This window comes from Panulirus ornatus, chromosome 28 (assembly GCF_036320965.1).
Source record: "Panulirus ornatus isolate Po-2019 chromosome 28, ASM3632096v1, whole genome shotgun sequence".
Taxonomy (NCBI): domain Eukaryota; kingdom Metazoa; phylum Arthropoda; class Malacostraca; order Decapoda; family Palinuridae; genus Panulirus; species Panulirus ornatus.
In genome coordinates this window covers 18,731,609-18,759,156 of record NC_092251.1, presented here as the reverse complement: position 1 = coordinate 18,759,156, position 27,548 = coordinate 18,731,609, and the positions used below count along the sequence as shown (strand labels likewise).

The window sequence follows — 27,548 nt, the reverse complement described above, 5'->3', positions numbered from 1 at the left end:
TAAACATTGAAATGTACAGGTATGTATATGTGTGTGTGTGTGGAAGTGTATGTATATGCATGTGTCTGTGGGTGGGTTGGGCCATTCTTTCGTCTGTTTCCTTGCGCTACCTCGCTAACAAAGGAGACAGCGACAAAGTTTAATGAAAAAAAATATGAAAGGGAAAAAGAAAATACAAGGGAAAGGATTACCAAATCTTTAAGAAATTGAAAATCCTGTCTTTTGAAATGTGTCAGGTCATAGTTATTGGGAGACATGAGAGGGTAGAGAGTTCCAGATCCTCAACACAGAGAAAGAAGCAGGTTTCAAAACAGCCCTCCTTGAGTTGCTGATTGCCACCCAGTAATCATGTGATGTAGCAGCTTTCTTAGCTAAGTATTGTGTGGTCTGGCTAGTGGTGTGGGCACTCGAGAAGGTAGTCTTCAGGAAAAGTTTTCGATTTTCTCCTACCTTGTCCACAATATTCTTTACAAAGTTTCTTTGTTCTTCCTTTCTTATCTTGGTTTGCACAATCCTTCTTCTCTTATACTTTGCAGATGCTGGATGGCTGGAGTACTGTCTGTATCTCCAACAGAGCACACTTTGAAACTCATTTTCTTTTTCACATTTTTTATTGAATCATTCTCTCCTATTTCTTTCCATTCCCTCTTTAAGGCTAGAGTTACCCATGTTCCTATTAATTTATAGCAAATTTTACAGAACCTCACCTTCAAAACCTGGTTTCTGGCTAAAGAAATCCATTTCCTAATGTAAAGCACTGAAACTGTTGAGGTTTTTGTAGTTCCCACTTTTATGTCTTCTCTTTTTGCCTTTTCATTCCTCTGTTCTTTCAATGTCCCAATTTATCACACAGTCAAACTTGGGCATTAAATGAAAACATTTTTCCAACTGGTGCATCATACAAAATATTCTTAATATCCATGCTAGTGTGTGTGAAAATATCCTAGTATATTCACTGACACGTTAGTAAAGGAAATTTTCCTGTGTACACTTGCAAATTTAAGCCCTCATGATTCTTTGTCACCATGAGAATCCAAATTCCCCATCAATCTCTTTATAATCAAAATCCCCCCAATATCAATACTCTCATAGAAATGAATGCTTTACAGTTTCATGCACTATCCTAACTGTTCCTTTACTGTTATCACTGTACATTTGTTGATGATCATTGCAATCTTTTGGGGATTATATAATATCAACATCAAAAGCAATTTTTCCCTGTAGTTTCTCCTACCATTATGCATTGTCTGAAAAGGCCATCTTCCACTATTTTTGAGACTCAATTAAGTGGGCCAATCTTCCCCCTCCTTTGCCTTCTCATTCACTCCCTGTAGTCATGTACCCTTAGGGGTAAAATAGATGAAATCTCTTCCATAAGCTTTGTTTCCATGGCTCCAACAATATCAGGGGCACTTTCCCATGAACAGTCCTTGCATTACAGCTTTTTCTTTTTATTGTCAACTTTTATTACATCAACGTTTGAATAAATCATTTTCAGTCTAACACTACCCTCTCCTAATACTCATGCCATCTCTTCAATGTGTTACGTCTTCTTGCCTATTTGATGCCTCCAGGTTTTGTCTTACGAATTAATTCTTCATTTGTCTTCCCTTCTTCATTTGATTTAATACAATAACCCAATGACTTTCACCTTGTCTTTAAGTTTCTTAGTTTTCCTATATACCTCCTGGCTAGATGACCAAATAAAATGTAACCATAACTGATCACTCCCCTTACATCTTGATTATAATCAATTCTTCATCACCATAAAAAGATGTTCTGGAAGGAGGTAAATAGGGTGCGTAAGACAAGGGAGCAAATGGGAACTTCAGTGAAGGGCGTAAATGGGGAGGTGATAACAAGTAGCGGTGATGTGAGAAGGAGATGGAATGAGTATTTTGAAGGTTTGTTGAATGTGTCTGATGATAGAGTGGCAGATATAGGGTGTTTTGGTCGAGGTGGTGTGCAAAGTGAGAGGGTTAGGGAAAATGATTTGGTAAACAGAGAAGAGGTAGTAAAAGCTTTGCGGAAGATGAAAGCCGGCAAGGCAGCAGGTTTGGATGGTATTGCAGTGGAATTTATTAAAAAAGGGGGTGACTGTATTGTTGACTGGTTGGTAAGGTTATTTAATGTATGTATGACTCATGGTGAGGTGCCTGAGGAGTGGCGGAATGCGTGCATAGTGCCATTGTACAAAGGCAAAGGGGATAAGAGTGAGTGCTCAAATTACAGAGGTATAAGTTTGTTGAGTATTCCTGGTAAATTATATGGGAGGGTATTGATTGAGAGGGTGAAGGCATGTACAGAGCATCAGATTGGGGAAGAGCAGTGCGGTTTCAGAAGTGGTAGAGGATGTGTGGATCAGGTGTTTGCTTTGAAGAATGTATGTGAGAAATACTTAGAAAAGCAAATGGATTTGTATGTAGCATTTATGGATCTGGAGAAGGCATATGATAGAGTTGATAGAGATGCTCTGTGGAAGGTATTAAGAATATATGGTGTGGGAGGCAAGTTGTTAGAAGCAGTGAAAAGTTTTTATCGAGGATGTAAGGCATGTGTACGTGTAGGAAGAGAGGAAAGTGATTGGTTCTCAGTGAATGTAGGTTTGCGGCAGGGATGTGTGATGTCTCCATGGTTGTTTAATTTGTTTATGGATGGGGTTGTAAGGGAGGTAAATGCAAGAGTCCTGGAAAGAGGGGCAAGTATGAAGTCTGTTGGGGATGAGAGAGCTTGGGAAGTGAGTCAGTTGTTGTTCGCTGATGATACAGCGCTGGTGGCTGATTCATGTGAGAAACTGCAGAAGCTGGTGACTGAGTTTGGTAAAGTGTGTGGAAGAAGAAAGTTGAGAGTAAATGTGAATAAGAGCAAGGTTATTAGGTACAGTAGGGGTGAGGGTCAAGTCAATTGGGAGGTGAGTTTGAATGGAGAAAAACTGGAGGAAGTGAAGTGTTTTAGATATCTGGGAGTGGATCTGTCAGCGGATGGAACCATGGAAGCGGAAGTGGATCATAGGGTGGGGGAGGGGGCGAAAATTTTGGGAGCCTTGAAAAATGTGTGGAAGGCGAGAACATTATCTCGGAAAGCAAAAATGGGTATGTTTGAGGGAATAGTGGTTCCAACAATATTGTATGGTTGCGAGGCGTGGGCTATGGATAGAGATGTGCGCAGGAGGATGGATGTGCTGGAAATGAGATGTTTGAGGACAATGTGTGGTGTGAGGTGGTTTGATCGAGTAAGTAACGTAATGGTGAGAGAGATGTGTGGAAATAAAAAGAGCGTGGTTGAGAGAGCAGAAGAGGGTGTTTTGAAATGGTTTGGGCACATGGAGAGAATGAGTGAGGAGAGATTGACCAAGAGGATATATGTGTCGGAGGTGGAGGGAACGAGGAGAAGAGGGAGACCAAATTGGAGGTGGAAAGATGGAGTGAAAAAGATTTTGTGTGATCGGGGCCTGAACATGCAGGAGGGTGAAAGGAGGGCAAGAAATAGAGTGAATTGGAGTCATGTGGTATACAGGGGTTGACGTGCTGTCAGTGGATTGAAGCAAGGCATGTGAAGCGTCTGGGGTAAACCATGGAAAGCTGTGTAGGTATGTATATTTGCGTGTGTGGACGAGTGTATGTACATGTGTATGGGGGGGGGGGGCATTTCTTTCATCTGTTTCCTTGCGCTACCTCGCAAACGCGGGAGACAGCGACAAAGTATAAAAAAAAAAAAAAAAAAAAAAAAAAAAAAATCACCAAAACTGCACTTGGCAATTCTATAGCCTCCTGTAGTCTTTTAATAAGAATTTTTTCTTTTTTTACTACCTTCCTTATCTGGTGCATGATCTTTCATGCCAATACAGTAGTTATTATTGATTTGTCTAGTGACCTCCTGCTTTACTAATTTTTCTAATTTTGGCGCATTCCACTTTTCAGCCAGATTCTTTACTGGGGAACTGTTAATATCTGTCTCTAACTTTCTCTAAAATCTCTCTTTTAGCAAACAACAACTGATCCTGTGTGCTTGGTACTATTCTAATCCTTTCATCAACTGAGCCACATACTTCCCTGATTTCTCAATCTCTACCAGTGCATATTACTCTTTCTACAGTTTCACTTAATGTACTTCTGTTTGATAATGAGATTGACACTGATGGTAGAATGGCAAGAGATGAGAGTAAACAAAGCTAAAGAAATGGGTAGGGAATAGGAGTGAGTGCATGTGTATGTGTATCTCATCTCTTGAAAATTTTGCACCATCATACAACTTCCTAAATTCATGCATGCTGTCTACATTAACCATATCTTCAGTCAGTCTTTTACCACACATCCACCACTCTTAGACTTTAAAAAGCACTTCTTTAAATCTTTTTGAATAAGTTTCTTGCTTTTTTTTTCAAATGTCCTCTAGTTGCTCCATTCCTAAATATCATGAACAACTATTCAGTTTCTACATCATCAATAATTTATAAAAACTTAAAGTTGTGTTCAGGTCACTCCTTACTCTATTCTCTTCCAAGATGAGCCTTGATCATAACCACCAAGTCTTTTTCATTTTCACTATATTACTGAGACTGCACCTGGTAATTCCATTGCCTCCAGTGATTGCTTAATAAGCATTTCTTTTCTATCTGGTGTATGATTTTCTAGTTTAAAATTATTAAAGATTTATGTCTGTCAGCCTCCTTTGTCATAAATCTATCTATGTTGCTAACTTTGTGGCTTTCTCTATAGATGTGGAAGGAGAAGGTCAATTGAAGAAAGTAGTAGCAAAAGAAATTTTGAATAGCCTACAACATTTACTACAGGAATTGATTCAATGTGATATGGACCAAGGTTAAGCATCAGAATGCTCAGTTAAGTACAGCAAGATTTCAAATAATTTCATTATCATTCTGTGACACGACAAAATTACTTATTTCGTCAAGAAAAAAAAGTACCACAATTGCTTCTCCTGCTCCTCATTTCTCAAGTGCAAGCTCTGGCAGCTGCTCCTTCCTCACTTGCTGCAAATTCTAAGGGAACCTCATCATTATCACTTTTACTGTCATGTGGTGAGTACAGTGTGTGTGGAATGTTATGCAAATATCTATGCTATTCTGGATAATAATAATTTGCTGTAACTTGTACAGGAATTATAATACTGCACAGTAATGCAAATGTTAAGTTCTGTTGCAGAAAGTAAGTGCTTGGGGTGCTGCTTTGCTGCTGCAGTGCTGGGTGGCAGGTGGCTGTCATGTGCCAACAGCTGATGGCCTAAAGATGAGGACAGGGTGATAACAGCAGGCAGGTCATCACCAGGATACTGCAGAGAGTGCTTCCTAGCTATGCTTAAGAGTTTTACTAAAAGTTTATGAAAACTGCATTAATTGTTAATTAACTGAATATTTTGTATCTCACTGGGTACATCATATTACTTCAAGAATAAATGGAGATAAGCATCTACCATATATGTTCCCATGTGGGTCTTCATTTTTATGTGTCTGGGGCAATAAGGAGAGCAAATGAAGGAAACTTACCAAGTGTTCTCTAAAAATATTCTTCATGTGTTCATATACTTGATGAGTTTTTCTCATGTGTTGAGTTTATTGAGATGCATATTACTGCTAATGTGTAAATATCTATGATAATTATCAATTTGAAACACTTTCAAGTCTTATATTTTTCTTAAATGAATTTGTTTGTAAACTTTTTCTGTAAGGCAATATCATATACACCAAGAAATAAATCTTATAACAACACCACCATTACAAAGTCAGTTTGCTGAAATGTGTGCTATCACAAGTGAATTATTTTCTTCATAGTTGTGTGCCATTTCCCACATTAGAGAGGTAGTTCCATGACAAGCAGAAAAAGGCTGGATACATTCACATCCATTCTCTAGCTGTCATGTGCAATGCACTGAATACACAGCCTCCTATGTACAACATGGCTCTGTGGTTTCTCCTGGCCATTCTGCATGCTCTGGTTCAGTCCATGACAGCATGTCACTTCCTGTAACTGCAAAACTCCAATTCACTCTATTCTGTGTATGCCTTTCACCCTAACCCTCAAAATTTTTTTCACTCTACCTTTCAATACTTAGTTTGGTTACCCCTTCTCTTTGTCCCCTCCACTTCTGATGCATATAACCTCTATGTCAACCTCTCATAACTCATTCTCTTCATATGTCCAAACCATTTCAGGACAACCTCTTCAACTCTCTCAACCAAACTCCTCTTATTACTAAACTTCTCTCTTACCCTTTCATTACTTCCTTGATCAAACCACCTCATACAGCATATTTCATGAGCAACACATCCACCCTCCTCTGCACATACTCATCTACAGCCAATGCCTAGCATCCACACAATATTGTTGGGACTACTATACCTTCATAGATACCTATTTTCACCCTTTCAGATAATGGCCTCTCTTTCAACACATTCCCATTGCTCCCAAAACCTTCAACTCCTCAACCAACTTACAAAAATACTTCCAATTGCATGGTTACATTTCTTTTAAGTTAGCTGAGATGGTACAGCAACTGAGGCCTTAATCAAGTCTATCTCACTACTGCTATAAATATACCCTATCCTGAGCAAGGTACCCATCATATCAACCAACCTCTAGGGGTGGAGAGACAGCTGGGTTAACTGTGGACTGACCACCATGACCAGGATTCAAACTTACGTGCTCGATCCTGGGCATCCCATGAATGCATCCAAGTCAGGGACCCTAATTGCTTCATCACAGAGGTGTTCACTTGCAGGTATCTAAACCCCTTTATTTCCTCCAAAATTTTTCCATTCAAACTTACACCAAACTAACCTGTCCTCTTAATTCTAATAACTTTGATCTTATTCACATTTACTCTCAACTTCCTCCTTTCGCCAAACCCTCTCACTTCACACACTATCCCGACCAAAAAACCAAACATCTCCCACTTTATCAACAAACACATTTAAGAAGCAAACCTATTTTTGCTCTCCAAGATGATTCCTCCAGTTTTTCTCCATTCAAATTTACCTCCCAATTAACTTGTTCCTCAACCCTACTGAACCTAATAACCTTGCTCTTATTCATGTTTAATCTCAACTTTCCTCTTTCACACACTTTACCAAACTCAGTCACCAACTTCTGAAGTTTCTCACCCGAATCAGCCACCAGCGCTGTACCATCAGCAAACAACAACTGACTCATCCAAAACAGATTGCATACTTGCCCCTCTCTCCAAAACAGACTGCATACTTGCCCCTCTCTCCAAAACTCTTGCATTCATCTCCCTAACAACCCTATCCATAAACCAATTAAACAACCATGGAGACATCATGCAACCCTTCCGCAAACCGACATTCACTGGGAACCAATCACTTCCTGTCTTCCTTCTCAGACACTTGCCTTATATCCTTGGCAAAATCTTTTCACTGCTTCTAACAACTTACCTCCCACACCATATAGCGGTTCCAACATTGTTATATGGTTGCAAGGAATGGGCTATAGATAGGGTTGAGCGGAGGAGGGTGGATGTATTGGGAATGAGATGTTTGAGGATAATATGTGGTGTGAGGTAGTTTGATCAAGTAAGTAATGAAAGGGTAAGACAGATGTGTGGTAATAAAAAGAGTGTGGTTGACACAGCAGAAGAGGGTGTGTTGAAATGGTTTGGACACATGGAGAAAATGAGTGAGAAAAGATTGACAAAGAGGATATATGTGTCAGAGGAGGAGGGAAGAAGGAGAAGCAGGAGATTAAATTGGAGGTGGAAGGATGGAGTGAAAAAGATTTTGAGCGATCGGGGTCTGAACATACTGGAGGGTGAAAGGCGTGCAAGAAAAAGACTAAATTGGAACGATATGGTATACCAAAGTCGACATGCTGTCAATGGATTGAACCAGGGCATGTGAAGCATCTGGAGTAAACCATGGAAAGGTCTGTAAGGCCTGGATGTGGAAAAGGAGCTGCAGTTTCGGTGCATTACACATGGCAGCTAGAGACTGAGTGTGAACGAATGTGGCTTTTTTTGTCTGTTCCTGGCACTGCCTTGGTGGAGGAGGAGGAGGAGGAAGAAGGGGGGGGAGTTGCTATTTTGTGAGTGGCAGGGTGGCGATGGGAATGGATGAAGGCAGCAAGTATGGATACGTACATGTGTATATATGTCTATGTCTAGGTATGTATATGTTGAAATGTATATGTATGTATATGCAGAAATGTATATGTATGTATGTGAGTGTGTGTGGGCACTTATGTATATACATGAGTATGTGGGTGGGTTGGGCTATTCCTCGTCTGTTTCCTTGCACTACCTTGTTACCGCAGGAGAGGGTGGTTAAGTATAATAATAACAATAATAATAATAACAATACATTTAAGGAACCTTCAAAATACTCACTCTACCTTCAAAATACTCACTCTATCTCCTTCTCACTTCATCATTACCTGTTATCACTTCCCCCTTGCCCCCTTCAAAGATGTTCCCATTTGTTCTCCTCTTACACATTATTTACACATGCATACACATATACATAATCATACTTGCTCACCTTCATCCATTCCTGGCATCACCCCACCCCACAGGAAACAACATCGCCACCCTGTGTCAGCAAGGTGGCACCAGGAAACAGAGGAAAAGCCACATCCGTTCACAGTCATTTTCTAGCTGTCATGTGAAATGCATTGAAACCATAACCCTATCCATACCCAGGACCCACAGACTTTTCCATGGTTTACCCCAAATGTTTCACATGCCCTGGTTCAGTCCAATGATGGCAAGTCGACTCCAGTATACCACATCATTCTAATTCACTCTATTCCGTGCACACCTCTCACCTTCCTGTATGTTCAGGCCCTCATTTCTCAAAACCTTTTTCACTCCATCCTTCCACCTTCATTTGGATCTCCTGCCTCTCCTTGTTCCCTTCACCTCTAACACATATATCCTCTTTGTCAACCTTTCCTCACTCATTCTCTCTATATGTCCAAACCATTTCAACACACCCTCTTCTGCTCTCTCAACCACACTATCTATTACCACACACCTCTCTTACCCTTTCATTACCTCATACAACACATTGTCCTCAAATATTTCATTTCCAACAAATCCACCCTCCTCCATACAACCCTATCCATAGCCCATGCCTCGCAACAATATTGTTGGGAGTACTATTCCTTCAAACATTCCCATTTTTGCTCTCCGAGATAATGTTCTCTCTTTCCACACATTCTTCATTGTTTACAGAACCCTCACCCCCTCCACCACCTTATGACTCACTTCCACTTCCATGGTTCCATTTGCTGTGAAGCCCACTCCTAGATATCTAAAACACTTTACTTCCTCTAACTTTTCTCCATTCAAACTTACATCCCAACTAACTTGTTCCTTAGCCCTGCTGAATCTAATGACCTTGTTCTTATTCACATTTACTCTCAACTTTATCCTTTCATACACTTCCAGACTCAGTCACAAATTTCTGCAGTTTCTCACTCCAATCAGCCACCAGCGCTGCATCACTGGTGTACAACAATCGACTCACTTCCTAGGTCTTCTCATCCCAAACAGACTGCATACTTAACCTCACTCCAAAACTCTTGCATTTATCTCCCTAACTACCCCATCCATCCATAAAATGGGAACCAGTCACTCTCCTCTCTTTCTACTCATACACATACCTTACATCCTTGATAAAAACTTTTCACTGCTTCTAGCAACTTACATCCCACACCATATATTCTCAACACCTTCCACAAAGCATCTCTATCAAACTTATCATATGCCTTCTCCAGATCCATGATTGCCACATACAAATCCATCTGTTTTTCTAAGTATTTTTCACACGCTTTCTTCAAAGCAAACACCTGCTCCACGTATCCTCTACGACTTCTGAAACCACACTGCTCCTCAATAATCTGATGCTCTGTAAATTCCCTCACCATCTTAATCAATACCCTTCCATACAATTTTCCAGGTATACTCAACAAACTTGTGGCTCTGTAGTTTGAAAACTCACTTTATCCCTTTTGCCTTTGTACAATGGCACTATACACACATTCCGCCAATCCTCTGGCACTTCACCATACATACGTTGAATATCCTTCCAAATATCTTCTATTCTTCCTAAAGTTTACTGACATTCATTCACCCTAACTCTCAACTGCCTTGTTTTTTTAACTCCTGCACCTTCCTCTTGACATCCTGCTACTTTCCTCTTATAAATTTCTCAATCGTTTGCACTCCTTCCCTATAAGTACTGTCCAAATGCTTCTCTTTCCTCTCTCAATATCAAGTTTAGTTCTTGATTCTATCAATGACTACCATCCAATATTTTCATATGTATGTTATTGTGATTATTCTTTCAGAAAAGCTTGAAATACTGTCATCTAAAGGGTCCCACCAGTGGACACTGTTGTCGTCATCAAAGCGGTTTACTTGTCTTTTACATCTTGGCTTTTGTTGTCAGCATCTCACCATCGATTACACAGTATCAGATGGTCTGAGTATTGCCATATTCCATTTTTATATCTGAGGCATAGAAGAGTTACAACAGTATTTGATATACCACAATCTGATATGTTTTATGTTCAATTGTCAGACAGCCATTCAGATTTAAAGTCAGAAAATCACTGTATTTTGATATCATACATTAAGGTAAACAAAAATAGCAGGAAAAAAAGGGGATTTCAAAAACAAAAGTATGAGAAACTCCCTGAACTCTCTTCAGTAGGGGAAGACTTCATCTAATACTCTAATTGCTATAGTAAATTAGGTTAAGACTCTTGAGGTGGCAATCTTTCCTTTTCTTTACATTCCTTGTTTTTACCCAATATGTTTCCTCAGCTTCAATGCCCTGTCCACTTTGTGGTGATTTGCCCTTCAGTGAGAACATTATCTTAAGTGATCATTGCACACTCTATACTATTCACTATTTCAGTAAGAATAATGACTTTACTGATACAATTTTCATTCATTTCTATAACCTAAATTCCCGACAGAGCTTAAGTTAAAATCTACATAAATTAGAGGTAGTTGCAATGCCTGGTGTCCTGGAAAAAAAATAGGGGATCATGAGCTCATTTATTTTCATAAATTTGTATGCCATGATAGTTATCTGCCTAATGCACTTTACCTTATACACTAAACTTTCCATCATTTAGCACTTCTATATTGGAGCACTTGCAAAGAAATCATATTTTGTCAATCAGTATGCACCTATAAGCAATTAAATGTCCTAAAATCTACTGTTCCTTACCTTCAAAGAGGGTAACAATGGTGTGAGTAATAAGTTTCAACTTGTACTGTTCTTGAGATATCATGCTAACAGGAATGTGGCCACAGACAGACATATAGACACACAAAAGTTAGACAAAATATGGATTAAGGGATGGAATGTCATGCATTATAAATCTCTTAGATTTTAAAGAGACAATGAGATCCATTTCAGAAAAGAGATGAATGGGTGGATTATGTTCCTGGACTGTCAAAAAGAATTTGACATTGTACCACATTCAAAACTGGTAAAGAAGCTGGATCTTCAGGCAGCAATAAGGGGAGGAAACTCCTTCAATGGACAGTAAATTAACAAACTGGAAAGGACAAAGGACACACATCAGATGAACCTTTTTAAAAGGTGCTGAGGTCATAGACACTGAACAATTCTTTCAGAGATATAGGGATGGAACAACCAGAGGAATATGAAATTAAGCAAGAAACTTGTTAAGATGTAAAAAAGCACTTTTATCGCACAAGTGTGGTGAATGAAAGGAACAGAAAGATTGAGAACTTGGTTAATGCAAACATCATATGCAAACTTAAAGAATTGTAAGACAGTAGAGAATGTCCAAGAGATGGAGGCCTACAAGTGTAAGACTATCCTCAATTTCAAAACAAAAAGGTAAATACAGGTTCATAAACTGTGTGCAATGCTGGAACATAATAGCTACGCTTGTCATGTTACCTAAAACTTCCAAGAACTTACACACTGGGAAAATAAAACTCCATAGTTGAAGCTATAAACTATTCAATCTGCTATCAGGTCCCTTTGGCAGTAATCATATCGATACTCTGACAAATTACAAAATCTGAAACCTACCTCGCCCAAGGCTGCAGGCCTATACACACTACTGTTTCATTTACACTTACTTTCAATATGTTTAAAAAGATGCAGTATATAGTTAAAATATTTCACACAGTGGTACCAAATGCACTGGATAAATCCTTATACGTTTCTGGCAGTAAAGCATTAACACAACATTTATTTTGCCTAATATAGAAAGAAGCTCATGACAAAGTTTAACAACTGACAGTTCAGTGAAAATAAATCTTACCCAAATGTTTAATAGATTCTGAAAGAATCCTCTTCTTTTTTGTCAAATCCCAAACTGTAAGTGTTGCATCAACAGTCAGCACCATAATAGAACTCTCCTGAGCAAACAATTGCGAAGCTTTGCCTTGCAACTGAAGTGGTGGAAGCATCATCTCACCTGAAAATTATACAGAAAATTGAAGTAGAAAGCTAGAAACAGAGCCGAGTATGTAACTGTATGTGTGAACTTTGCATGTGATACACAGATGAATAAAAATCAATTACATTTATTTCATTTATAGTTACTCCATGACCAACTGCTAATAGAGTTGTGGTGTTACCTAGGACCTTTCTAAAGGCTCCTACAGCCCAAGGCTGCACCATTTCCAGTGGCAGGGAAATGTAGACGCCTTTGGGGTACAAAGTTCTTTTATGAGACTGTATTCCTAATGATACAGCCTTATCAAACATGACTTCATTCACAGCATAACCTTGAGCATGCAAAGTCTAATAACACCAATCAATGATTTCAATGAATATAAGAAATTTCTGGTCAAAATGATATCTGAGAAATGAAATGTAAGTCAGGGCAACCTACTTTTGGTACAATTCTGAAGTGCTCATCAACATGCATCAGCATACAAACCGACGAATTTACATCAGATAGGGGATAACAACTGAACTTGAGTGCTCGCAAAGGTAAGGGCAAGGTTGGTGGTAGTAATAGTGATAAAGGGCATGGAAGAGGTGTGGCACATGTGGTGGTTGAGGTGGTGGCAGAGATGGAGGCACAGGCAGTTGTAGAGGTGATAGTAGTGATGGTAGCAAAGGGGTCGGCAGAAGTGGTTTAAGTGGTGGTAGCAATAATGGCAGCAAATATAAGAGAAGATGAGGTTACAATGTTCGTGACAGATATGGAGCCAAAGTCATCATATAAGGTGGCTGTGGTTGGGAAGAGAAAGTACAAAAGTGATGACTGAGGTGGTAATAGTGCTGGTGAAATAAGGAAGGCAAAGGTAGTAGTGGTGGCAAAGATGGTGACTGCAGGGATGATGGCAGAAACATTGAGAATGGCAGTAGAGGTGAAGGCAGAGTTGGTAACAGTGGGGACAACAGAGGTACTGGCATAAGTGGCTGCAAAGATGGTGCTACAGGAGGTATAAGGGTTAGCAAAAGCTGTGGAAGAGTTGGAGGCAAATATGATGGTAGAGGTGGTGACAAAGGGGGTAATTGCAAGATGGTGGCAGAAACATTGGATAAAAGCCTGGTTTTTAGGTTCAACAGGGTTCAGAGACAAGTTAACTGGGATGTAAGTTTCGATGGAGAAAAATTGCAGGAAGTGAAACGTTTTAGATATCTGGGAGTGGACTCAGCAGTGAATGGAACTATGGAAGTGGAAGTGAGTCACATGGCAAGGGAGAGGGTGAAGGAACTGTGAGCAATGAAGAATGTGTGGAAAGAGAGAACGTTATCTGAGAGAGCAAAAATGGGTATATTTGAAGGAATAGTAGTTCCAACAATGTTATATGGTTGTAAGGCATGGGCTATAGATAGGGTTGTATGGAGGAGGGTGGATGTGTTGGAAATGAAATGTTTATGGACAATATGTAGTGTGAGGAGGTTTGACCAGGTAAGTAATGAAAGGGTAAGAGAGATGTGTGGAAATAAAAAGAGTGTGGTTCAGAGAGCAGAAGAGGGTGTGTTGAAATGGTTTGGGCATATGGACAAAATGAGTAAATAAAGATTGACAAAGAGAATATATGCATCAAAGGTGGAGGGAACAAGTAGAAGCAGGAGACCAAATTGGAGGTGGAAAGATGGAATGAAAAAGATTTTGTGGTATCAGGGCCTGAACATACAGGAGGGTAAGAGGTATACAAGGAATAGAGTGAATTGGAACAATGTAGTATACCAGGACTGATGTGCAGTCAATGGACCGAACCTGGGGTAAGCCATGGAAAGGTCTGTGGGACTTGGATGTGGATAGGGAGCTGTGGTTTCTGTGTATCATACATGACAGCTAGTGACTGAGTGTAAACAAATGTGGTCTTTTTGGTCTGTTTTCCTGGCACTACCTTGCTGAAGTGAGGGTAGTGATGCTGTTTCCTGTGGGGCGGGATAGTGCCAGGAATAGATGAAGGCAAGCAAGTATGAATATGTACATGTGTATATATGTATATGTCTGTGTATGTTTACGTGTAAGTGTATGTGTAAACATATATATGTATATGTGTGACTATGGGCATATATGTATATATCTGTGCATATGAGTGAAAAGTTTTTATCGAGGATGTAAGGCATGTGTACGTGTAGGAAGAGAGGAAAGTGATTGGTTCTCAGTGAATGTAGGTTTGCGGCAGGGGTGTGTGATGTCTCCATGGTTGTTTAATTTGTTTATGGATGGGGATGTTAGGGAGGTGAATGCAATAGGGAGGTGAATGCAAGAGTTTTGGAAAGAGGGGCAAGAATGAAGTCTGTTGTGGATGAGAGAGCTTGGGAAGTGAGTCAGTTGTTGTTCGCTGATGATACAGCGCTGGTGGCTGATTCATGTGAGAAACTGCAGAAGCTGGTGACTGAGTTTGGTAAAGTGTGTGACAGAAGAAAGTTAAGAGTAAATGTGAATAAGAGCAAGGTTATTAGGTACAGTAGGGTTGAGGGTCAAGTCAACTGGGAGGTAAGTTTGAATGGAGAAAAACTGGAGGAAGTAAAGTGTTTTAGATATCTGGGAGTGGATCTGACAGCGGATGGAACCATGGAAGCGGAAGTGAATCATAGGGTGGGGGAGGGGGCGAAAAATCCTGGGAGCCTTGAAGAATGTGTGGAAGTCGAAAACATTATCTCGGAAAGCAAAAATGGGTATGTTTGAAGGAATAGTGGTTCCAACAATGTTGTATGGTTGCGAGGCGTGGGCTATGGATAGAGTTGTGCACAGGAGGGTGGATGTGCTGGAAATGAGATGTTTGAGGACAATGTGTGGTGTGAGGTGGTTTGATCGAGTAAGTAATGTAAGGGTAAGAGAGATGTGTGGAAATAAAAAGAGCGTGGTTGAGAGAGCAGAAGAGGGTGTTTTGAAATGGTTTGGGCACATGGAGAGAATGAGTGAGGAAAGATTGACCAAGAGGATATATGTGTCGGAGGTGGAGGGAACGAGGAGAAGTGGGAGACCAAATTGGAGGTGGAAAGATGGAGTGAAAAAGATTTTGAGTGATCGGGGCCTGAACATGCAGGAGGGTGAAAGGCGGGCAAGGAATAGAGTGAATTGGATCGATGTGGTATACCGGGGTTGACGTGCTGTCAGTGGATTGAATCAGGGCATGTGAAGCGTCTGGGGTAAACCATGGAAAGCTGTGTGGGGCCTGGATGTGGAAAGGGAGCTGTGGTTTCGGGCATTATTGCATGACAGCTAGAGACTGAGTATGAATGAATGAGGCCTTTGTTGTCTTTTCCCAGCGCTACCCCGCACACATGAGGGGGGAGGGGGATGGTATTCCATGTGTGGCGAGGTGGCGATGGGAATGAATAAAGGCAGACAGTGTGAATTGTGTGCATGGGTATATATGTATGTGTCTGTGTGTGTATATATATGTGTACATTGAGATGTATAGGTATGTATATTTGCGTGTGTGGACGTGTGTGTATATACATGTGTATGGGGGTGGGTTGGGCCATTTTCTTTCGTCTGTTTCCTTGCGCTACCTCGCAACCGCGGGAGACAGCGACAAAGCAAAATAATAATAAAAATAAATGAGTGGATGGGTCATTCTTCGTCTGTTTCCAGGCGCTACCTCGCTGATGCAGGGAACTGCAACTAAGTATAATAAAATAATAAATAAATACACATACAAATATCCCTCTGGGGGTAGGGGAGAAAGAATACTTCCCACTTATTCCCCAATCACTGGAGAAGGCAATTAAAGGGGTGGGAGGGGTACTGGAACTCCCCATTCCTTGTATTCAAATTTCTTAAAAGGGAAACAGAAGAAGGAGTCAAGCAGGGAGTGCTCATCCTCCTCGAAGACTCAGATTGGGGTGTCTGAATATGTGTGGATGTAACCAAGATGAGATGAAAGGAGAGATTTGCAGTATGTTTGAGGAAAGAAACCTGGATGTTCTGCCTCTGAGTGAAATGAAGCTCAAGGGTAAAGTGGAAGAGTGGTTTGGGAAAGCCTTGGGAGTAAAGTCAGGGGTTGGTGAGAGGACAAGAGCAAAGGAAGGAGTAGCAATTCTCCTGAAGCAGGAGATGTGGGAGTAGGTGATGTAGTGTAAGAAAGTAAATTCTAGATTGATGTGGGTACAACTGAAAGTGGATGGAGAGAGATGGGTGATCGTTGGTGCATATGCATCTGGTCATGAGAAGAAAGATCACGAGCGGCAAGTGTTTTGGAAGCAGCTGAGTGAGTTTGTTAGCAGCTTTGATGCACGAAACAAGGTTATAGTGATGGGTGATTTAAATGTGGCAGTTGAGGGTATAACTGATGTGCATGGGATGTTCATTGTTGTAAATTGAAATGGTGAACAGACTGTGGATTTGTGTGCTGAAAAAAAAAGGGTGATTGGGAATACCTGGTTTAAAAAGAGAGGTATACATAGGTATAAATATGTTAGCTGGTCAAAGGGCATTATTGGAGTACGTGTTAATTAATAGGCATGCAAATGAGAGACTTTTGGGTATTAATGTGTTAAGAGGAGCAGCTGGAGGGATGTCTGATCACTATCTTGTGGAGGCAAAGGTAAAGATTTGTAGAGGATTTCAAGCAACAAGAGAGAATGTTGGGGAGAAGAGAGTGGCGAGAGCAGGTGAGCTTGGAAAGGAGACGTGTGAGGAAGTACCCAGAGAGATTGAGTGTAGAATAGCAAAAGGTGAGAGCAAATGATATGGGGGGAGTGAGTAAGGAATGGGATGTATTTAGGGAAGTAATGATAGCTTGCACTAAAGATGCATGTGGCATGAGAGAGGTGGGAGGTAGACAAATTAGAAAGCGTAGTGAGTAGTAGGATGAAGAGGTAAGGCTGTTAGTGAAATAGAAGAGAGGCGTTTGGATGATACTTGCAGGGAAGGAGTGCATATGACTGGGAGATGTATAAAAGAAAGCAACAAGAGATCAAGACATAAGTGCAAGGGTTGAAAAACAGGGTAAAATGGGAGTAGGGTGAGAGAGCATATTAAATTCTAAGGAGAATAAAAAGATGTTTTGAAAGGAGTAAATAACATGCATTAGACAAGAGAACAAATGGGAACATTAGTGAAGGGGACAAGTGGGGAGTAAGAGGTAGTGATGAAGTGAGAAAGAGATGGAGTGAGTATCTTGATGTTTTAATGAATGTACTTGATGATAGAGTGGCAGATATAGAGAGTGTTGGTCAGGGTGGTGTGCAAAGTGAGAGCTTCAGGGAGAATGGTTTGGTAAAGATAGAAGAGATAGTGAAAGCTTTGTGGAAGATGAAATCCAGCAAGGCGGTGGATTTCGATAGTACTGCAGTGGCATTTACTATAAAAGTGGGTGACTGTGTTGTTGATTGGTTGGTAAGGATATTCAGTGCATGTAAAGACCACAGTGAAGTGCCTGAGGATTGGTGGAATGCATGCATAGTGCCACTTTACAAAGGCAAAGGGAATAAAAGTAAGGGTGAAGGCAGGTACAGAGCATCAGATTTGGGAAGAGCATGGGGTTTCAGAAGTGGTAGAGGATGTGTGGATCAGGTGTTTGCTTTAAAGAATGTAAGTGAGAAATACTTAGAAAAACAGAGGGATTTGTATTTAGCATTCATGGATCTGGAAAAGGCATATCATAGGGTTGACAGAAATGCTTTGTGGAAGGTTTTAAGAGTATATGGTGAGAAGAGTAAGTTCCTAGAAGAAGTGAAGTTTTTACCAAGGACATAAAACGTGTACAAGTAGGAAGAGAGGAGAGTGATTGGTTCCCAGTGAAGGTCGGTTGTGGCAGGGGTGTGTGATGTCCCCATGGTTGTTTAATTTGTTTATAATTGAGTGGCTTGTGAGGAAAATGCAAGAGTTTTAGAGAGAGGGGCAAGTATGCAGTCTGTTGGGGATGAGAGGGCCTGGGAAATGAATCAATTGTTGTTCGCCAATGATACAGCTCTAGTGGCTGATTTGTGAGAGAAATTGCAAAAGTTGGTGACTGAGTTTGGAAAAGGAGAAAGTGGAGAGAAATGTAAATAAGAGCAAGATTATTAGGTTCAATAGGATTAAGGGACAATTGGGATGTAAGTTTGAATGGAGAAAAATTGGAGGAAGAGGAGTGTTTTAGATACCTGGGAGTGGGCTTAGCAGCGGATGGAACCATGAAAGCAAAAGTGAGTCACAGGTTAGGGGAGGGGGTGAAGGTTCTGGGAGCAATGGAGAACATGTGGAAGGAGAGAACGTCATCAAGGAGAGCTAAAATGGGTATATTTGAAAGAATAGTAGTTCTAACATGTTATATGGTTGCAAGGCATGGGCGATATATAAGACTGTATGGAGGAGGGTGGATGTACTGGAAATAAAATGTTTGAGGACAACATGTGGTGTGAGGTTGTTTGATTGAGTAAGTAATTAAAGGGTAAGAGAGATGTGTGGAAGTAAAAAGAGTGTGGCTGAAAGAGCACAAGAGGATGTCATAAAATTGCTTGGACACATGGAGAAAATGCATGAAGGAACGGAAAGAAGTGGGAAACCAAACTGGAGGTAGAAGGATGGAGTGAAAAAGATTTTGAGTAATCGGAGCCTGAACATACAGAAGGGTGAGAGGTGTGCAAGAAATAGAGTGAATTGGAATGATATGGTATGCCGGGGTTGATGTGCTGTCAATGGATTGAACCAGGGTATGTGAAGCGTCTGGGGTAAACCATGGGAAGTTTTGTGGGGCCTGGATGTGGAAAGGGAGCTGTAGTTTTGGTGCATTATTACATGACAGCTAGAGACTGTGTCCGAACGAATGTGGCCTTTGTTGTCTTTTCCTAGTGCTAGGGGATGGCAGTGTCATTTCATGTGTGGCGGGGTCGCTACGGGAATGGATGAAGGCAGCATGTATGAATATGTACATGAGTATATATATGTGTATGTCCGTGTATGTATTTGTATGTATACATTAAAATGTATAGGTATGTGCGTATGTGAGCGTTTATGCATATACATGTGTATGTGGGTGAGTGGGGCCATTCTTTCTGTTCCCTTGCACTACCTCACTAACGTAGGAGACAGCAACAAAGTATAATAAAAAAATAATATTCATTTATTCATTCATTATACTTTGTCGGTGTCTCCCGTGTTAGCGAGGTAGCGCAAGGAAACAGACAAAAGAATGACCCAACCCATCCACATACACATGTATACACATACACGTCCACACACGCACATATACATATACATATATATATACATACACAGATTTATTTATTTATTTATTTTGCTTTGTCGCTGTCTCCCGCGTTTGCGAGGTAGCCCAAGGAAACAGACGAAAGAAATGGCCCAACCCACCCCCATACACATGTATATACATACACGTCCACACACGCAAATATACATACCTATACATGTCAATGTACACATATATATACACACACAGACACATACATATATACCCATGCACACAATTCACAATGTCTGCCTTTATTCATTCCCATCGCCACCTCGCCACGCATGGATATATACATATATATACACAGACATATACATATATATACACATGTATATAATTCATACTTACCGCTGTTATTCATTCCCGCTGCCAACCTGTCACACATAAAATGACAAACCTCCTCTCCCCGCAGGTATGCGAGGAAGTGCTAGGAAGAGACAAAAAAGGACACATTCGTTCACACTCAAGTTTCTAGCTGTCATGTATAATGCACCGAAACCACAGCTCCCTCAGGCCCCACAAAACTTTCCATGGTTTACCCCAAATGCTTCACATGCCCTGGTTCAATCCACTGACAGCACATCGACCCCGGAATACCACATAGCTCCAATTCACTATTCCTTGCACACCTTTCATCCTCCTGCATGTTCAGGCCCCAATCAGTCAAAATTTTTTTCACTCCATCCTTCCACCTCCAATTTGGTCTCCCACTTCTCCTCATTCTTTTCACCTCTGACACAAATATCCTCTTTGTCAATCTTTCCTCACTCATTCTCTTCATGTGACCAAACCATTTCAATACATCCTCCTCTGCTCTCTCAACCACACTCTTTTTATTACCACACATTTCTCTTACTCTTTCATCATTTACTCAATCAAACCACCTCACACCACATATTGTCCTCAAACATCTGATTTCCAACACATTCACCCTCCTCCACACAACCCTATCTATAGCCCAAGCCTCGCAACCATATAACATTGTTGGAATCACTATTCCTTCAAACATACCTATTTTTGCTTTCCAAGATAATGTTCTCGCCTTCCACACATTTTTCAACACTCCCTGAACTTTCGCCCCTCCCCCACACTGTGACTCACTTCCGCTTTCATGGTTCCATCTCCTGCCAACTCCACTCCCAGATATCTAAAACACTTCACTCCCTCCAGTTTTTCTCCATTCAAACTTACCTCCCAATTAACTTGTCCCTCAACCCTACTGTACCTAATAATCTTGCTCTTGTTCACATTTACGCTCAGCTTTCTTCTTTCACACACTTTACCAAACTCAGTCACCAGATTCAGCAATTTCTCACCCAAATCAGCCACCAGTGCTGTATCATCAGCAAACAACAACTAACTCACTTCTGAAGCCCTCTCATCCACAACAGACTTCATACTTGCCCCTCTTGCCAAAACTCTTGCATTCACCTCCCTAACAACCCCATCCATAAGCAAATCAAACAACCATGGAGACATCATGCACTCCTGCCGCAAACCGACATTCACTGCAAACCAATCACTTTCCTCTCTTCCTACTTGTACACATGCCTTGCATCCTCGATAAAAACTTTTCAATGCTTCTAGCAACTTGCCTCCCACACCATATATTCTTAATACCTTCCACAGAGCATCTCTATCGATTCTATCATATGCCTTCTCCAGATCCATAAATTCTACATACAAATCCATTTGTTTTTCTAAGTACTTCTCACATACATTCTTAAAAGCAAACACCTGATCCACACATCCTCTACCACTTCTGAAACCACATTGCTCTTCCCCAATCTGATGTTCTGTACATGTTTTCACCCTCTTAATCAATTTTTTATTTATTTATTTTGCTTTGTCGCTGTCTCCTGCGTTAGCAAGGTAGTGCAATGAAACAGACAAAAGAATGGCACAACCCACCCACATACACATGTATATACATACACGTCCACACAAGCAAATATACATATCTATACATCTCAACGTATACATATATATACACACTCAGACATATACATATATACATATGTACATAATTCATAGTGTCTGCCTTTATTCATTCCCATCGCCACCTCGCCACACATGAATTAACAACCCCCTCCCCCACTTATGTGTGCAAGGTAGCGCTAGGAAAGGACAACAAAGGCCACATTCGTTCACACTCAGTGTCTAGCTGTCATGTAATAATGCACCGAAACCACAGCTCCCTTTCCACATCCAGGCCCCACAGAACTTTCCATAGTTTACCCCAGACGCTTCACATGCCCTGGTTCAATCCATTGACAGCATGCCGACCCCGGTATACCACATCGTTCCAATTCACTCTATTCCTTGCACACCTTTCACCCTCCTGCATGTTCAGGCCTCAATCACTCAAAATTTTTTTCACTCCATCTTTCCACCTCCAATTCGGTCTCCCACTTTTCCTCGTTCCCTCCACCTCTGACACATATATCCTCTAGGTCAATCTTTCCTCATTCATTCTCTCCATGTGACCAAACCATTTCAAAACACCCTCTTCTGCTTTCTCAACCACACTCTTTTTATTACCATACTCCTCTCTTATCCTATTATTACTTACTCGATCAAACCACCTCACACCACATATTGTCCTCAAACATCTCATTTCCAACACATCCATCCTCCTGTGCACAACTCTATCCATAGCCCACGCCTGACAACCATACAACATTGTTGGAACCACAATTCCTTCAAACATACCCATTTTTGCTTTTCGAGATAATGTTCTCGACTTCCAAACATTCTTCAAGGCTCCCAGAATTTTCACCCCCTGTGATTCACTTATGCTTCCATGGTTCCATCTGCTGCCAAATCCACTCCCAGATATCTAAAACACTTTACTTCCTCCAGTTTTTCTCCATTCAAACTTAACTCCCAATTGACTTGACCCTCAACCCTACTGTACCTAATTACCTTGCTCTTATTCACATTTACTCTCACCTTTCTTTTTTCACACACTTTACCAAACTCAGTCACCACCTTCTGCAGTTTCTCACATGAATCAGACACCAGCACTGTATCATCAGCGAACAACAACTGACTCACTTCCCAAGCTCTCTCATCCACAACAGACTGCATACTTGCCCCTCTTTCCAAAACTCTTCCATTCACCTCCCTAACAACCCCATCCATAAACAAATTAAACAACCATGGAGCCATCACACACCCCTGCCACAAACCTACATTCACTGAGAACCAATCACTTTCCTCTCTTCCTACACGTACACATGCCTTACATCCTCGATAAAAACTTTTCACTGCTTCTAACAACTTGCCTCCCACACCATATATTCTTAATACCTTCCACAGAGCATCTCTATCAACTCTATCATATGCCTTCTCCAGATCCATAAATGCTACATACAAATCCATTTGCTTTTCTAAGTATTTCTCACATATATTCTTCAAAGCAAACACCTGATCCACACATCCTCTACCACTTCTGAAACCACACTGTTCTTCCCCAATCTGATGCTCTGTACACACCTTCACCCTCTTAATCAATACCCTCCCATATAATTTACCAGGAATACTTCACAAACTTATACCTCTGTAATTTGAGCACTCATCTTTGTTCCCCTTGCCTTTGTACAACGGCACTATGCAAGCATTCCGCCAATCCTCAGGCACCTCACCATGAGTCATACATACATTAAATAGCCTTACCAACCAGTAAATAATACAGTCATCCCTTTTTTAACAAATTCCACTGCAATACCATCCAAACCTGCTGCCTTGCTGGCTTTCATCTTCCGCAAAGCTTTTACTACCTCTTCTCTGTTTACCAAATCACTTTCCCCAACCCTCTCACTTTGCACACCACCTCGACCAAAACACCCTATATCTGCCACCCTATCATCAAACACATTCAACAAATCTTCAAAATACTCACTCCATCTCCTTCTCACATCACCACTACTTGTTATTACCTCCCCATTTGCCCCCTTCACTGAAGTTCCCACTTGTTCCCTTGTCTTACACACTTTATTTACCTCCTTCCAAAACATCTTCTTATTCTCCCTAAAATTTAATGATACTCTCTCACCCTAACTCTCATTCGCCCCCTATTTCACCTCTTGCACCTTTCTCTTGGCCTCCTACCTCTTTCTTTTATACATCTCTCACTCATTTGTATTATTTCCCTGCAAAAATCATCCAAACGCCTCTCTCTTCTCTTTCACTAATAATCTTACTTCTTCATCCACCACTCACTACCCTTTCTAAACTGCCCACCTCCCATGCTCTCATGCCACAAGCACCTTTTGCGCAAGCCATCACTGCTTCCCTAAATACATTCCATTCCTCCCCCACTCCCCTTACCTCCTTTGTTGTCACCTTTTTCCATTCTGTACTCAGTTTCTCCTGGTACTTCCTCACACAAGTCTTTTTCCCAAGCTCACTTACTCTCACCACTCTCTTCACCCCAACATTCTCTCTTCTTTTCTGAAAACCTCTACAAATCTTCACCTTTGCCTCCAGATGATATTGATCAGACATCCCTCCAGTTGCACCTCTCAGCACATTAACATCCAAAAGTCTCTCTTTCGCGCACCTATCAATTAACACGTAATCCAATAATGCTCTCTGGCCATCTCTCCTATTTACTTACGTATATTTATGTATATCTCTCTTTTTAAACTAGGTATTCCTAATCACCAGTCCTTTTTCAGCACATAAATCTACAAGCTCTTCACCATTTCCATTTACAACACTGAACACCCCATGTATACCAATTATTCCCTCAACTGCCACATTACTCACCTTTGCATTCAAATCACCCATCACTATAACCCGGTCTCGTGCATTAAAACCACTAACACACTCATTCAGCTGCTCCCAAAGCATTTGCCTCTCATGATCTTTCTTCTCATGCCTACGTGCATATGCACCAACAATCACCCATCTCTCTCCATGTACTTTCAGTTTTACCCATATCAATCTAGAGTTTACTTTCTTACACTCTATCACATGCTCCCACCACTCCTGTTTCAGGAGAAGTGCTACTCCTTCCCTTGCTCTTGTCCTCTCACTAACCCCTGACTTTACTACCAAGACATTCCCAAACCACTCTTCCCCTTTACCCTTGAGCTTCGTTTCACTGAGAGCCAAAACATCCTTTTTTCTCATCTTGTTTACTTCCACACACATTCAGACACCCCAATCTGAGCCTTCGAGGAGGATGAGCACTCCCCGCGTGACTCCTTCTTCTCTTTTTCAATCAATACCCTCCCATATAATTTCCCAGGAATATTCAACAAACTTATACCTCTGCAATCTGAACACTTACCTTTATCCCCTTTGGCTTTGTATAATGACACTATGCATGCATTCTGCCAATCCTAAGACACTTCACCATGAGCCATATATACACTGAATATCCTCAACCAACAAGTCAACAACACAGTCACCCCCTTTTTTCATAAATTCCACCGCAACACCACACAAACCCGCCGCCTTGCTGGCTTTCATGTTCCACAAAGCTTTCTTTACCTCTTCTCTTTACCAAATCAATTTCCCTGACCCACTCACTTCGCACACCACCTCGACCAAAACACCCTATATCTGCCACTCTATCATCTAACACATTCAACAAACCTTCAAAATACTCACTCCATCTACTTCTCACTTCACCACTACTTGTTATTATCTCCCCTTTAGCTCCCTTCACAGATATTCCCATTTGTTCTCTTGTCTTACACACTTTATTTACCTCCTTACAAAACATTTTTTCATTCTCCCTAAAATTTAATGATACTCTCTCATCCCAACTCTCATTTGCCCTCTTTTTCACCTCTTGCACCTTTCTCTTGACCTCCTGCTTCTTTCTTTTATACATCTCCCAGTCATTTGCACTATTTCTCCCAGTCATTTGCACTATTTCCCTGCAAAAATTGTCGAAACACCTCTCTCTTCTATTTCATTAATAACCTTACTTCTTCATCCTACCACTCACTACCTAATCTAATCTGCCCACCTCCCACGCTTCTCATGCCACAAGCATCTTTTGCGCAAGCCATCACTGCTTCCCTAAATACATCCCATTCCTCACCCTTTTCCATTCTGCACTCAGTCTCTCCTGGTACTTCCTCACACATGTCTCCTTTCCAAGCTCACTTACTCTCACCACTCTCTTCACCCCAACATTCTCTTTTCTTTTCTGAAAACCTCTACAAACCTTCACCTTCACCTCCACAAGATAATGATCAGACATCCCTCCATTTGCACCTCTCAGCACATTAACATCCAAAAGTCTCTCTATAGCACATGCCTTGCAACCATATAATATCGCTGGAACTACTATTTCTTCAAACATACCCATTTTTACTCTCCTAGATAACATTCTCCCCTTCCACACATTCTTTACTGCTCCTAAAACCTTCGCCCCCTTCCAAACCCTGTGACGCACTTCCATTTCCATAGTTCCATTTGCTGCTATGTCCACTCCCAGATATGTTTTCTCCTTTCAAACTTACATCCCAATTAACTTGTCTCTCAATAACCTTGCTCTTATTCACATTTACTCTCAACTTTCTCCTCTTACACACTTTTCCAAACTCAATCACCAACTTCTGCAATTTCTCCCTTGAGTCAGCCACCAGAACTGTATCACTGGTGAACAATAACTGACTCACCTCTCAGTCCCTCTCATCTCCAACAGACTGCATATTCATCCCTCTCTCCAAAACTTGCATTTACCTCCTTAATCACCCCTCCATAAACAAATTAAACAACCATGGTGACATCACACATCCCTGCAGCAGACCAACCTTCACTGGGAACCAATCACACTTCTCTCTTCCTATTCGTACACATGCTTTACATACTTGCTAAAAACTTTCTGCTTCTCGCAGCTTACCTACCACACCATATACCCTTAAGACCTTAACTCTCCTTTCATCCAACTCGTACACATGCCTTACACCCTTGATGAAAACTTTTCACTACTTCTAGCTGCTTTCCTCCCACACTATATTGTATGAAGAACTTCAACAAGGCATCTCTATCAGATCTACCATATGCCTTCTCTGGATCTATTAATGCCACATACAAATCAATCAGCTTCTTTAAGTATTTCTCACATATTCTTCAAAGCAAACACTTGATCCACACATCCTCTACCACTTCTAAAATCACACTGCTCCCCTCAATCTGATGCTCTGTACATGACTTCATTCTCTCAATCACTAACTTCCCATATATCGTATCTGGTACACTCAACAAACTTAAACCTCTGTAGTTTGAACACTCACATTTATCCCCCTAACCTTAATACAATGGCACTATACATGCATTCTGTCAATCCCGAGACATCCCATCATGATCCATACGTGCACTGAAAATCCAAACTAACCAAACAACGCAATCAACCTCTTTCTCAACAAATTCATCTGCAATATCATCTACTCCACATTTCATCCTATGTAGGGCTTTCACCAACTTGTCTCTTTTCACCAAACCGCTCTCCAAGACTCTCTCACTTTGCATACCAACCCTACCCAAATACACAACATCTGCCACTCTATCACCAAACACATTCAACAGCCCTTCAAAGTATTCACTGTGACTCTGCTTCACTTCATCACTACCTGTTGCCACTTCCCGTTTTGCACCCTTCACTGATGTTCCAATTTGTATACACACATAATATATCAAACGTGCTGACACACTCACTTGGCTGCACCCAAAGCACTTGCCTCTCATCATCTTTCTTCTCATGACCATGTGCATATTTACCAATAATCACCCATCTCTTGCAATCCATCTTCAATTTTAATCAGGCTGACCCAGAGCTCACTTCACACATCCCTGCAACTCCTGCTTCAGTAGCAGTGCTCCTCCTTTCTTAGTATTTGCCCTCTCGTCAACCCGACTTCACTCCTACAAAATTCACAAACAATTCTTCCCCTTTACCTTTG

General features: G+C 41.0%; 1 protein-coding gene and 1 long non-coding RNA gene across 3 annotated transcripts in view; one reads left to right on the top strand and one right to left on the bottom strand.

Moving 5' to 3' along the window:
- LOC139757878 (uncharacterized) overlaps positions 1-7,136 on the top strand; it is a 222,664-nt gene extending 215,528 nt beyond the window's left edge. Inside the window, exons 4-5 of the long non-coding RNA XR_011714730.1 lie at positions 4,719-5,038; positions 5,163-7,136. This is a non-coding gene — a long non-coding RNA (uncharacterized lncRNA). The remainder of the gene's footprint in view (positions 1-4,718; positions 5,039-5,162) is intronic.
- Positions 1-27,548, bottom strand: part of Hira (histone cell cycle regulator-like protein) — a 539,085-nt gene that overhangs the window by 98,396 nt on the left and 413,141 nt on the right. For both annotated transcript variants that reach the window (XM_071678795.1, XM_071678796.1), the window contains exon 14: positions 12,285-12,440. In XM_071678795.1, the coding sequence (XP_071534896.1) occupies positions 12,285-12,440 (156 nt within the window). The remainder of the gene's footprint in view (positions 1-12,284; positions 12,441-27,548) is intronic.